Source organism: Falco rusticolus, chromosome 6 (assembly GCF_015220075.1).
Source record: "Falco rusticolus isolate bFalRus1 chromosome 6, bFalRus1.pri, whole genome shotgun sequence".
NCBI classification, from domain to species: Eukaryota; Metazoa; Chordata; class Aves; order Falconiformes; family Falconidae; genus Falco; species Falco rusticolus.
Window position 1 is genome coordinate 40,892,454 of NC_051192.1, and position 14,991 is coordinate 40,907,444.

Below are 14,991 nucleotides of genomic sequence, written 5' to 3' on the forward strand. Positions count from 1 at the left end.
AAAGTGGTCATCATTGATGCCTAAGCCCTGTATGAGGATATGCTTTTTTCAAAGCACTGTATAAACATTAACTCATTAAGAAAATACAATTGAGATTTTAAGTACCTGAAACCTCTTTAGGGTTGCTCCACTGTAACCCAAAAATATGACATGTAATTTCAGCAATACTTGCTCAATGATTATTTAAAAAAAAAAAAAAAAAAAAAAAAAAAAAAGCCCCAAGGCTGAAAAAGTAGATGGTAAATTGCAGCTGCAAATTAATTAAAATAATCAAAAGCCAGAGGTAACTCCCACAGTAAGGGGGTTGCTTATAAAGGCAATGTTAATAGAACATTTACCATCGGGGGTTGCCTGGTTCCCTTTTAATAAAATATCTGTGATTACCTGATTAGCTGATCATTGTGCACAGCATTTTATTCTCAATACAGCCGTGCAGCTAAGGAGAGGAGAGAGGCTTTTATCAGATACATCTTGTTTATTTAAAATGTGTAATTGACTTCTCCTTTTTTTATGGGAGCATGATCCAACAAGCCGCTCACCTCCAACTACATATACTGCTTCTCCTCTCTCCAGGCTGAGATGAGCCAGTTTTCTGGCACATGCTTATCTTGGCAAGGTTACCATAATGATCCGGAATAAAGGTAGAAACACTGCAATGGATACGAGAAACTAGCCTTTAATGGTAATAAGTGGTCACCATTCGTTATGGTATTACACGAGTCATATGCCAACATGCTAGAATTAGGACAATGTACCAGCTGTGGTCCTGCCCCCACATGGTATTATTGGAGAAATAAACTGGTTTAGTTTGATAATATCTGTGGAGGCCAAAATACGATCCACCTTTTTGCTGCCACTCACATTCTTAAGGGTGCTCCTTGTGCAGGGAAGCAATGCTCAGGAATAAAAGATTCTGACAATGTACTGGAACGCCAATAAACTTGGAGAATTCAAAGAACACATGAAAACTAGACACCTCATGCATGTAACTGTATTTATTTCTTTTTAAAGAACACTCCTTAAATGTATTGTAAGTCAATATACAAACTTGGTTTCACAGATTTATAATCCACTAAATAGCACAAAATATAATCCAGGCCGTTGGTTTCTTTCATCTGCGTGTGTGCGTGTGGTTTTTTTGTGTGGTTTTCATCTGTGTGTGCGCAGGCGTGCACACGCCTACTGCTGGTGGTAGTGGTAACCCACCACACGCGTTCAAGACACCAGCCCGGGCCCCTCCTGACTTTCCTCTGCAGCAAATCTCACCCAGATGGAGACCCTGCTCTGGAAGACTGTGACTGTCTTGGCCATGAATCCCACTCCTTGAAGAGGTCGGGGTGGCGGTGCTCTCTGCCTCGCTGGCAGGGCCACGCTCCTCCATCCACAGGATGGGATGGGACGGGATGGGAGCCTCCCTGAAGCAGACCCAGGTACCACAGTAGGGAAGGGACCAGCTGTGGCCTTCAAGTGCAAGGGAACACCTCTTTCTCCCCACTCCAAACCCCTCCTTGGCACTCCGGGGCACCTCTGCATGACACCTGCACCCCACGGCCAGCCCTCGCAAGCAGGGGACTGCCGGGGCTCGGCGGGGTGCCCAGCCCCGTGCGGCCGTAGGGGCCTCGCCACCGCTGCAGTGGGCAGGGCAGGGGGTCATGGCCGGCCGGACCCTGCCTCCCGGCAGCCGTGGTGCCTTGCTCCGCGCCTGGCGCAGCCAACATCGCCTGTCCCGGGGACTTACACAGACGGCACCAGTGATGCAGTTATTTACATGGGGTGGAATGTTTTCCCATAGGTTTTTAAAGGAGTATATAGATCAACATGTTCTCATAAGACCAAATACTTTTAATATATTTATAACTGTTTTATAAAGCTTTGAAAAAACTCACAATAGCACATTGTTTTACTTTAATGCTTTACGGTACTATCAGTTTAAAATCACAATCAGCACTTAAGTTATAGTCAATCCGGCAAACAAGAGACAAAAAAAAATTACAAGGGTTAAGAACTGACTGATACATCCTTTATCTTTTTTTTTTTTTAACTAATGCATAAGTGCAGAATAAGATAAGATACTCTAGTTTAAATATCTTGTTTTACAATATACATTTTGTTCTAATAACGCAACAGTAAATCCCATGCTTCACATAGAAAAGCAATCCACAACATTAAGAAAAAAATTTACAATTTATGAAACAAAGTAAATAAATATTAGTATTACAGAATCAGAGCTGTACATAAAAGCTGTTCAGTTTTAATCATATAAAAATATGTTTTAGTGCAACCTCACATATATTGATGCTGTTTTGCTTTACATCATTTAGATCCAAGTGTCCAAAAAAGGAAAGAAATTACATTTATTACAAAGCAGATACACAAATTCTAAAATATGTACAAATTACTGCTAAAAAAATGCTTATAAGAATATAAGCAAAGTAAAGAAAAGGCACAAACATCTGTACAATTTAAAAGTACCAGACCCAGTAAGAATTTCAAATTTAGTTTTGGTCAGGCTCATGATGACTTATTTTATCTAATTCTTTTGATATAACAAAAGTATATATAATAGCAAACTACTGTAACTTAGAACAGGCATGCTGTAAAGTTGAATACTTCTATCTCTAGAAAAAAAAAAAGTGGGGTAAATGTATGGGTGAAAGTCTCCATGCATCTCAGATCAATGTGGCTTGCTCTTCTCAGATGACGGATCTTTGATTTCCTGTGTGCTTGATGGGGGGTCACTCCTGCTGTGAAAGCCCAACTGCCGGACGTCCACAAAGCTCTTGCTGTAAAAGGTGGGATGGGCTAACGCAGTCTGTGATGTACCAAAACTGTCCTGTTCACCACCGTGCAAGTCAGGATGGGTGGCTGAGGCACAGGTCTGGCCTGGCTCAGATCCACTAAAGTGTTTAATGCTAAAATGTGCACTTTCTAAGGGTTTCTGGTGAGGCTCAGAAGGCCTCTGCAGCTGCTCCGCCCCGTGCAGAACGGCTTCTTCTGTGGCGATTCGCAGAGAGGCTATGGCTTTTGTACAAGTCTGTATGTTCTCCTCCTGCTCCCTCTCAGTAGCTACAACACTGTCCTCCGACGTGCTCTGTGTCAGCAATAGCAACGGAGAGGGCGGCGCACTGGAGGGAGCAGTGGGGTGCAAGCTGTGCGGAGAGGTACATTTCTCGTGGTGCTTAGAAATACTATATGACTCTTTTGCAAGGATTTCTGCAGTCCCTCTTTGCTTCTCCTCAGAGCCCTCCCTCTGCAGGGCCAGAGTGGATGGAGAATGTAAACCTGAGAGGGCCACAGGTACTGAATGGACCATCTGGATACCCCCGATAGGCATCATGGGGATGGGTGCTCGGATCTGTTGCTGGGAGTGTAGTGGAAGATGACTGAAGACGTAGTCACTCGAACCCTCAGGGAACGGGCTAGCCCCATGGTGTTCCATACCTCCTTTTTCGCCATATACGCTGAAGTAAGGCCCCTGAGACAACCCCCTTCTCTGTAACTAGAAAAAAAAACAAAAGAAATGTCAGTGCTGCTGCTAGCAAAATTCTTGTCCGGCTGCCAAACCACCTATCTGCTTTCCTGTCTAACACAACCTCCCATTCAGGCAGCACCTTTCATCCAGATGGATCCCAAAGCATTTGGAAAACTCCACTAATTGCTTATCCAAACAACAGAGGAGGTTTTGCTTAGCTCAGCCCTACAGGGCTCATGCCTCTGAGGTGAAAGGCAGCAGCTAGTTAAGAGCGTTCAGCAACACAATGCAGCAATTTAGGTCAGGAAGTGAAGAGTATTATATTCAACTGAAACTGCAGAGAGAATTTGGGGTAGATAGAGTTTCGTTCCCCAGGAGAAATTTGGCCAGGAGATCCGTCTTACCTTCTCTTTTGGCAAACTGTGCAAACTGTGCTGGTATTGGCAGTCCACACTAGGTAGCAAGACTGTGTTGCAGAGAAATACACATCCGAACACTCCCTGCTTGCCACCACTGCTTGGCAGTATGGGAAAAATCTGACTGCACGTACGTATTCTCTGCCTGGTGAGAGATCCTGCTCCGGAGCTCCAGAGAAGGCACTGGCTCCCCATGAGCTTTACCCAATTCTTGATGAAAGGGGATGGGTATTTCTATTAAGGTTCAAATGCTTCTGTGCAATCAAGACCCAAGTTTTATAGTCATTAAGACAGTGGAGGACCACTCTGGCCTATCTGTAATGTAAACAATAAATAATAACAAAAGCACAGGCATGAGCTGTGAGTGAAAGTGATGATTCTGTCACAGGGAGACTCACCCACTCATAATGGGATGGAGAAGAATGAGGGATTTTGTAACAGCTAATAAAAAACAATCTCACAATATTGACATTTTCAGTGCCTTCCCATTAGTTCCTGCCTTGGAAGAATGAATAGCTCCATCTCCACTCAGTATTAAATATGCCCTGGGCTTTTGGGTTTCTCTTTTTTTCATTCTTAACTTTTAAAATTTGTTTTCCATCTGATGATTAAGTATCATTTATTGCTGACCAGAGGGATAATGATGACAGAAGTGCAGGATGACATTTACATAATTGTGTATGGGATCTGGCCACACAACTCTCGGGGGCTCCCATAGGAAACTGAATGAATGAAAATGCTCTCCTCTGCACTGCAAATGGACCGAACACCTACCAGTTGCCCCAGAGCTGTACCGCTACCACTGTCTCCGTGTGGCAGCCAGAGGACTGCGCTGCTAAATGCCAGTGCACTGAAGTGGCAGCACTTCACACTGCTGGGAAATCCCAGCTCTCAAGGCATTAAGCAACCTCTTGATCCCATCCGGGGAACTGGTTTAGGGAGCAATTTTCTGTGCTACCCAGGGGCTCAATCTCACTGTGCTCAGACACTTTGTCCTGTTTGATATAAATCAAAGTCAAGACAGGAAGGGTGACCCATAATCATCAGACTCAAACTTAAGAGATGTTATTTGGACTAATCTATGCTGGGAATTTTCCTCTTCAGAAAGCGAGACATTTTGGTCTCATAAGAGAAACTGTCATAAGAAAGCACAGTGACAGCTCTTATACTGCTGAATGGGGAAAAATTACAGAATAAACTGCAGTTGCCAAGCCACAACGACATACATAGTTCACCTACCCTATCTGTCCTTCCTATCACTAACCTCACCTCTGCACAGCTGCTTGCCCCCTTCTTTTTTCTATCTTTGGTCTGTCAACCCATTTCTCAAGTCATACTGGTCTCTTGGTTGTTCCTAAGCCATGACATTTATCACTATTGCATCTGATGTGAACTTGGGCTAAAGGAAGGAGAGCAAAAGCAACCAAAAAAAGGAGTAAACCTCAACTCCTAGATGAGAACAAACCTAGTCAACACACAAATCTCTAATTGAGAAAGACACTGGCTTCATGTTGTACCCTGCCACAGTTTCAAAAGAGAATAGAGCAACATTCTGTCCTTGTCAGATAGAGGTGCCTAACATGACAGAAACTGCTACACACTTCAAGATCAGCAGTATCATCCAATATATGTCCCATATGCCTCATTTTTACATAGACAGTGACAGTGTGTGCATGTCCACTGGATGCCTTCCAAGCATGGCTGAGCACATATCAGATTATCTTTCTCTAGCTCTGACAGATGAGTTTGGAAATGGCCAACATAAATGGCTACAGGCATTAATAACAGTTCATACCCCCTGCCCAGTTTTTATTTCCTTTAACAATATCTAGCATTTTCGTACATACAAGCAGACACACATATACATATATGTGTGTCTTATACACAGAGGGGAAGACTGAATATTACAAGACTTATCTTCTTTTCACAAACATCCTGAAAATCCAGGATTTTATTCTGTTGACAGGGCAAGTATTAGATCCTATCACTAAGCATAGTGCAGAAGGTCATAGTATCTTTTTACAGTGCAGTCAGAATGGGTTGCTGCCAGTGCAGTGAAATGAGCTCTTCTCTTTGTCAGGTGATGGAAATCCAGTTCATTTCCTATTTGTTCTCATTTGTTGCAGTTTAGTGTATTTCCCTCCAACTCCAGGTGACATATAATTCCCCAAGCAACAAGATTCTGTAGCAACTTTTCACTAAATTCTCTGACCTAGTCACAAAGCTAACTGTCACACCACACCCCTGAGCAAAGCCATATCCAGCTTCACAGGTCCCCCAGAATGCCTCAGGGATGAGACAGGGTTTACCCTGTACCTGGTACATCACCCAAAACAGGCTGTGGGGGATTAAGAGGAAGATCACATTTCAAAGCCAAGCACCCTCCACAGATACCCTCCTAGCAGCCTCAGACCACAGCTTGCAAAAAGATGATGGGTGGAAAACAATCTCTTTGATTACCGTATCAGAATGTACTTGAGGCTTTTTAAAGTTAAAAAACAGAAAATGTTGAACTCTTTGTTAAACTGAATAACAAAGCGTATTACTGATGTGCTTTCTAAAGCACACGATGGTTAGTAAAGTGACTATAAATCTGTGTGAACTTCAGTTTCAGTATCAGCTCAATTTGCAGTCCAACTGAGAATGCACCATAGCAGCCCACATACACAAGTGGACCTATTTATAGTTTACCTGGACTTCAGAAGTTTTATGCTGGCTCTCTGTACAGGAATGCATTTCACTCAAGACGACAAGTATTGAATGCCTGGCAAGGGACTTAATATCGATATGTCTGGGATGATCAAAGGACCTTAAGTCCTATTGAACTTCAAGTGGATATAAAGGTGCCCAACTCACCTCAGCCATTCTGAATACATCCAGACAGGCTTAGGACTTCAAAACGAATGAGAGGTGTGACAGAACAACAACACAAGCAATCTACTACCTCCTAGAAGCTAACCCTGTTGCTAGGGTCAAGTCTGTATTGCTCACAGCAAGTTATATTCACAGTCTCACTCTCCCAGTCTAGCCCTGGGACTGGAAGAAGAGGCAAAAGCTCTGGTCCGCACTAGGAAGTGGTGGGGTGCACTAGGTGTGGGGACAAGTAGGAGCAGAGTGAAACTGTTGGTGCTGGGTCCCTTGTTCACCATGTAAGTGCTGTGGGGTTGGAGGGGAATTGCTTTGAAATAACCCTGTGTGGTCTCTTCTCACTCACTTGGTGACCCACTCACAGTTTAAGTGCACCTGCTGCACTCCTGGAGCATATTTTTCAGTTTAATTTCCTCTGAAAACAATCCAGGTCACTTACTTCAAGACTGATCTGCAATGTGAGTCAAAGCACAATAAATGTGACAACAGAGACATATGCATGATCCAAACTAAAATGCTAACAGCAATGCACTCAAGATGAACAAAAGCAGCCTTTCCATCTCTCCTCTTTCTCTCAGGACTGGCATAAATGACAAGGGAGAAGAATCAGCACCCTTTGATAATGGTAAAAAACCTCTGGCATTGACAGAAGATCCCAATTGTATTTGGAGAGGCATGGGGATCTGCCTTTAAACTTAAAGACACCAATTTAACTTGCCAAAGCCAAATGTGTACCAGCATCAACCAGAGCCTTAGGCTACTTTGGAAAGAGTATCCTGTTGCAAGAGTGTAGCCTGTTATTAACTGGGCGGGGGCGGGGGGGAAGTATATCTTTCTGTATTTTTGTACAATCTACAAAAATAGTTACTTTCCTCACGCTCTTTTCCACTTCCTAAAGAAATAATTGCCATTGCTCTCTATGTGGTGCTTTCAGTGCCAGAGCACTTTACAAGCTCTTTGCACAAGACCACCAAAGCGCATGAACGTTCAAGGAAAAGCAACATGAACTAGGGGAACTAGACCAGCACTGGCCAAAGAGACCAGAGCAAATACATCAATTTTAGTGGAGAAGAAAGAAAACTGGGCTCTTCTGGGAACTGCAGGCACCAGAAGCACAAGACCAGTCTTACTCCTGCAAGGACTGGGAACCCAGCGAAGCTCTGAAAGAGGAAGCAGGATTGTAAGCTGGCATGTGCATCACTGATGCAATTGCTAATCATGTTCTGATTTGCCGGATTTCACTTCTCTGAAAGTGAAAAACAGCCTTTATTCCCTTTTTTTCTCTGACAGCTTTCATTTATAGCAAGCTCAGGTGTTATTTGTCTTCCCACACACTGAGTATAATAACTTGTGTTTCACTTAAACTCAACTAGTGTTTGGCCAAAGGATGTCTTCCAGAAAGGCATCAAGAGGTGAGGAGTCCTTCCTTGCCTGCAGTAGTTTGTTGAGATGGGCAATCATCCTCACTGCTCATTTCCTCATTTAAATTTGCCTGGGCTCTTCTTCCAGTGATGCCTGTATTCAAGTTCCAGTGCAGTACTGAGGTGTGGGCTTCTCTCTCATAACACTCAACATGCCTCTGAGTTACTGATGCTTTCTGCAGGACAAATGATCTTTTACATTGAGTTTTTCACTGCCACATGCCTGATCCTACCTCAAAAATAAGGTAAGTGTTAAAAGCCCATCTGGCATGGTGGACTTTCCAAAAGAAGGAGCTAAGGGTGCTAAAAGAGTCCTTACAACGTGCTAAACGCCTTGCTGGAAGGTTTGCATAACACACAAGGCAAACATTACAGCAAGGACTGTCAGATGGCCAAGGGTGACTGTTACATACGCTTCTGCCAGCATCATCCCACATGCAAAATCTCTCCTACAGGGTGCCAGTGGAAGTGTCTCATGTGGGACATTAGGGACTGGGGCTCCCTGCACAATGTCAGCTGTAGCGTCTCATATAATCCCTTCCATTTGATATTAAGACTGTTAAACTGGTGGCTCTTTATCCTCTTGTGCTTCCTTACTTTGTCAGTAGAACTGCTGGCAGAATTTATATCCTTTCTCAGCTGCACAGCGATCACCCCTATGAGAGTGCAGCAGGGTTTCAGCATGCCCTTCCTCAAGGACCACTTAGTCAGCCACTCCACTGCCCTCCCCAGCAACTTACCAGGCCATGGGGCCACGTCTAAGATGTGGGAGAATTACCTGTGTTGCTCTCTCCTACACACACTGCAGCTTTCCTTTATCCCTCTGAAAAGCGGGCAAGCTACTTTTGGATCTGCCAGGCTGGTGGCATCTCAGCTCTGTTCAGTCCATCCCTGCTCCAGATGCCTGTACTCAGCTGCATCCCTCGCTCCATTCCCAGGCGTAGGTAACACATCAGCCTGGGTCTACAAAGAGCTTCACCCAGAGCTCTGGAAATGCTGATTTTATGAGCTCAGGGTTTAATTCTTCTCCTCTGCAGAGAAGCACCACAAAAAGCCAAGATGACTGGCAATAGGGAAGCAGGGAGGAGAGCCCTGCTGGGATGAGGGCAGGGAGGTAGGAGCCCTGAGGCAGCGTAAGCCTGTCACAGCCTGCGCAGGTTGAACCCACACATACGGGCTGACAAGGCAGGCAGTGAAAGGGCAGCAGCAACATCAGTTGCGGCAAGGGAAGCATACTAAATGAAAACATAAATGCATACGTAGGGAAGCTGTTCCTTAACTCTAAAGACCAAAATCTATTTGTGGAGAGAGTGCTTTGTGAATGCTAGGGCCGGTCAAAAGTGCCAGTCAGCAGTTTCTGAGAGCTGATTTACTGAAAGGGAACAGCACAGACAGCAGCTGTGCCAGTTTTGCATATTGCCATTTCCACCCAGACAGTTCCGTCCCTGCCGGAGCAGCCGGTTGTGATGGTGCTTTCTGCAGAGCCGACAGCTGCCTGCTCCTGTCACACGATAATATCCTTTAAACTCCAGCCACAGATCCTGATTTCGATGTGCACCCTGCTTTTCCGAGACATTCCATTTATTTTAACGTTTTCATTCAATTAAACAATACTCAGTGATGGGCACCGTACTGCAGTACCAGGGCCTTAAGCCCTGATCTGGGCTTGCTCCCATCTGACAGTCTGGGAGGTAAAAGGTTTTACAGTGTGGAAACAAGCCCCACACGCCATGTATGCTTCCTGAGCTGTTTTAACGTAATATTTTTTATATATATATATATAAATGCAATAAAGACAGGGACAGTTAATGTCAGACTAATTTCATTGAAGTTAATGGAGCTACTCAGGTTTGTACCAAGTGAAGATTTGACCCTCAGGCTGACTCTGTTGCATCTAACTAAATCAACATTCCAACTTGGTCCCTGTCTATTCCCAATCTCTTGCATTTGTTCAAGGACATCCTGCCAAGGCTCAAAGCTTATGTCTTCTTCTACAAAGCTGCAAAGTTTTTAAAAATACTATGCACAAATAAGATGAGTGCTGCTTTTGACAATAGGAGTGAAAATATTCTTGCATACTTACTGAATGCCCCACTGGAATAGATTCAGACTGTAAATATTGACCCATGGACAGTGCTGGATTATGGTATAAGCCCCTCCGGGGAGACGCTGCTCTAACAGAGGCCATATATCTCCTTTCTCGCCTAGGAGACAAATCTCTTCGAACAGACACATCTTTCCCTGGTGACATTGGTCTCCTTGGTGATAGGTGACGTCTTGGTGACATGTCCCGTCTTGGTGATAGCTCTCTCCTCAGCACAGCCTCCTTCCGTGGGGAAAGATGCCTCATGGGTGAAATATCTCTTCGGGGTGACAGGTGCCTTCTGGGTGACAAATCCCCTTTTGGCATTAAATACCTCTTTGGTGAGTTATCTCTATAGGGTGAAGAATCGTAGCCGGGTGATGACTGTCGACTGGAAGGTGAGAGGTCCCGTGGAGAAGAACTGGGGTCTAACAAAAGCGCGTAATCCTCATCCATGCCACTAGGTATGTCCAATCTGTCTTTATCGGGCTCTGAATCACTACTCTTACTCTGGAAAAACCTCTGATATTCTGTCATCTGTGAGTCTTCACAGGAGTCACTGGGTGTTATAAGCTGAGTAACCTGAATGCTAGGTAAGGTGACCAAGTAACTGATGAGGGAGGAGTGTCCCACAGAAAGGGAGCCCTCTGGGGAAGCCCCCTGTGACGCCCCAGCTGAATTCACTGACAGGGAGGAGAACCGAGGTGGCTGCGGGCTGGTGCTTCTTGATCTGGTTTTTGGTGTTGAGTCTCCCTGAGTATCATCGAAATCATCCTCATCTTCATCATCATCATCATTGTCATCGCCATCCTCGCCATCTGACTCCTCTGCATCAGAAAACTGATGCTCCGCTGACAGGCCTGCCAGGTTGCTACTCTTCTCTGCCTCCTGCTGCATGTCCTCCATGTTTTCTGAAACAGCCATGGCAAGTCAAAATGGTGAGCACACATCCCACCTCTTACATCTTCCACCACACTCATTCCCCACACAGCACACCCCACCCATGGCCGTTGCTGGATGCTCATCATCTGGGATGGCTGCATAAAGCCATTCTTCATAGTCTCAGGCCATAATTTTTCATAATACCTTAAAACTCTATACTTGAAAGTAGGTATAAAAAGCAAGCAAATTCACCCTAGCCCACCTTGCAACTTCGCTAAATGTTGCCACGTCTCACATCTCAATTGAAAAGATTGTGAACTTTGTATGAGACAGATGACAACAGGTCATATGTTTATTTCTAGCTCCTCCTCATGTATCTTAATAAAAAATGTAACTCAGACAGATGGATCCGATCTGTTTTTTAGACTTCCTGTTTGCTAAAAAGACACCTCTTAATTAAAAAATGTCCCAAATGCTCTTAAATGTTATTTTCCTATGCCAGCCACTGTGCTAAAGTGCAATGAGTCATTTGCATACTCCAGAGGCCATTCCAACTAAATTGAATCATTCTGACATACCTGCTTCTTCAGTTTCAGCATCATCTACGGATGTCATTGATACTCCGAGCTCCAGGCATTTTTTCATGTGTGCTTTAGATTTCATATGTTTTGTCAGATTTCCTATGGATCAGAGATTAATCTAATTAATGGACAACAGCAAACATCACCCTCCAAGTCAGGTTTTGGTATATCTTAACTCTGTTAGCCTGCAGATGGGGGTTTTTAGTTTAAAAAAAAAACCACAACAGACAAGGCTGACTCATCCAGCCCATTGCCCTCAGAGCCTGTTTTAATGAGAATGGGGTTTTATATCTTAAGAAAAAAAAAAGTATTTCAAATAAATTTAAACTCAGGGCCTGAGAGGTATATAGGCATCTCTCCAATTTTCCACATGACATTAAGGCACCCCAGCCAGCTAAAAAGCTCACTCTTGGATGTTATCTGTCCTTGGGCTCAGTCATGATACGTACAGACTGCTCAGACATCGAAGTAAGTCCAAAGCACACCAGCTGTTCAGGGCTCGTACTCCTACTTTCACAGTGGTACTTTCAAGTTAAGTGGTCTCCCATTTACTCCACATGTAGGTTCCAAATGTTCAGCGTGTTTGAAGCAAAAATACCCCCCAAAAAAAGACATTTCTGGGAGACGTTTCTATATAAGTTTACCATCTAGCTGCAGTCTCTGAACTGAGAGGAGCTGTACTTAGAGGATTCACCTGGGATGTAGGAAATCTAGGTCCAGCTTCCTGCTTTGGATTACGGATCTGACCCAGACACAGCACGGATTTGAAATCAGATCTCCCATTCCCCTGAGGGAGCAACCTAACACTAGACTATTGACTTTCTGGAGTGCCTGTCTTGGTCTGTTTTTTCACAGATAAGAAAACTGTGTTGAAACTGGCCCCAAGAGACATTTCATGGCAAAGAATCTTGAGCACAAAGCACAAGCTGGAGAAACAAGAACATCGCTCTAATCCATTAGCCACTCAGTCACATTTCAACACCCAACAGGGAAAGCATGGCACAAGCAAACCCAACCCACTACCAAGACATGGTGCTTCTTAGATCAAGGAAAGCTCTCTGTGAATATGCCTATGCTGCTTTTGGGACCCCAACCAGCGTCTCCAGATGATGCGTGTGAAACATGCAACCTGGGGGCAGGAACAGTGCACACTGTTGGGTAGTGGAGGTGTGTCACAAGCCACACTCTTCTCCTCTGACTTTCAGTCCTAGGTAGTTCAAATAATCCCCTTCTCAGTAAGATCTTACTGCGCCTGTGCACTGCATGAAAAGTCTAACCTTGTCACTGATGCCTCTGGATAGCTAAATGCTCAGGGTGTATGAAAACCTAAACATCTCTGAAGACCTGTCCCCTACTGTTCTCAGCAAAATAGCAACAATACTTACGAGGCTGACAACTGCTCACAAGCGGTAATACACCAGTTAAACACTTCTTGTACTTTGAAGTCTAACTCAGTCTCTTCCTACTCATGCCCTTGTGCAATAGCATACCACCTCCTCCCTGTTTCTTCTTCACCAGAAATGCCAGCCTCAGCAAGCAATTTCACATTTCTTTCCATGCCATCTCCTCTGCCTGGAATGTCCTCTCTGAACACAGCTGCAAAACCACAGTTCTCCTTCAAGTCCCTCCTCAAGACCCATTCCTCCAGCAATGTCAAATGTAAATAATGATCCGAGAACAGCTCACCAGATGGTCTGCTGGGACTACAAACCAGCAGCTCCTTGTCTTTGTCTCTACATTCCCATGAAAGTTCTCATCTTAAATTAGGTTGATGGGTCTACTACCATCCATCAGCTATTCCCGTCTTTGGCAGAGGAAGAAGTGGTGGACTCATGGAAACTATTACAATTCTCAATCCTCAGAATAGCCATGAAGCTGCACTGGGATCTTGGGAGAAATTTCCTTCAGCTTCCTCTCTCCCCGTTCAAGTAAGTTCATTGCACTGGGACCAGAATCCACTTCCCTTGTCTGCCAAAGGGAAGCTAAGAAACTGAGAATGTAAGGCTCATTTGGGCTGTGCTACAAAAAAATGCTACCAAAGAAAAGGATTTTTTTCTTACAAGGGGATAGTTGCAATGCAAATCCAAATACCAAAGAATATCATTATCTGTGGCCTCAGGGTGACAAACAGAAGCTTTTTTCTGTGCTGATAAATACATGTGAACACAAGCTATCAGATCTCTATTCATAATTAATGCCACAGTGGATGGAGTGGCCCATCTGGGAGACATACATTATTTATAAACTTGAAACTGACCCACTGTAAAGCCCGTGAAGGCATGTTTTCCTCAGCAGCTGATGCTCTGCTTCTACATTATGTCATAACAAGTGTAGTCTCCGGGTAGCATTTAAGTGTTGCTGCAATTAAAATTTGCACCATGTAACAATTCTGCAGAAAGTATTATTTGTAAGGGTGGTTCTTATGCTACTATATTTTCTCTGCAGACGGACCAGCCAAGAGCCTATAGCTCTTAATGAAGCTATTGAAGGAGTCTCCGAGTCTCACAAAATCCCTGGATCAATTAAACAGAAGAGAAAACCCTCTTTTATGAAGTGCTGTATACATAAACACAGTATTTTTATTCTGAAGAAAATTCTCTCCTCGATTGCAAAGGGTGCTTGGATCCCAGATGGAAAATAGCTCCAATTCGTTTGGGAAGTGGCAAGAGTTCAGCAAAAGGGTCAAGTACCTTTAGTTTTGAAGGCAAAGTTGCACAACTTGCATACATAAGGCCGGACATCAGTATGAGTGCGGATATGTTTTTTGAGCATGCTTGGCTTTTTGCAGCGAATTCCACATTCTTCACAAATGTACTTTCCTCGGCCACGACCTCTGACATAGACATAATCCTCATTTGATTTATACCTGTTGGAAGAGAGCAAGCATTTTAATCATACAGGCTCCGGGTCACATACATGCACAAACAGCACCTCTACCCATTTGAACCTGATCCTGTATGTATCTCATCACAACAAATCCACGGAAGTCTAGAGCAACTAATGAATTTTCATTCTGGAACTCACAAAGTATTTGCCTTTCAGGGAATGCACTAGTCCCACTGTGTTTTAACAATATGAAATCAAAGAGTTGCAGTATGAGAATAGTTTAAACACCTCGTCAAGAAACAGATTAGCTTCTATTGCCATAGACACAGCAGAACTCCAAATAGGAGTCTGCAGGTTGGATTTACTTCAGCTAATTGTAATCTTGCCCACCACCACTGAAAAGAGTGTCATTTTGTGGCACAGTTCATTGAACTATTTTAGC

At 44.0% G+C, this 14,991-nt stretch overlaps 1 protein-coding gene across 3 annotated transcripts in view; it reads right to left on the reverse strand.

Annotated features, from left to right (window-relative positions):
• Positions 1–980: 980 nt before the first annotated feature.
• HIVEP2 (HIVEP zinc finger 2) overlaps positions 981–14,991 on the reverse strand; it is a 126,908-nt gene continuing 112,897 nt past the window's right edge. For all 3 annotated transcript variants that reach the window (XM_037390919.1, XM_037390921.1, XM_037390920.1), the window contains 4 exons: positions 14,414–14,589; positions 11,721–11,822; positions 10,261–11,171; positions 981–3,499 (listed from right to left, as the gene is read on the reverse strand). In XM_037390919.1, coding sequence (XP_037246816.1) covers positions 2,675–3,499; positions 10,261–11,171; positions 11,721–11,822; positions 14,414–14,589 — 2,014 coding nt within the window. In that variant the 3' untranslated portion in view covers positions 981–2,674. The remainder of the gene's footprint in view (positions 3,500–10,260; positions 11,172–11,720; positions 11,823–14,413; positions 14,590–14,991) is intronic.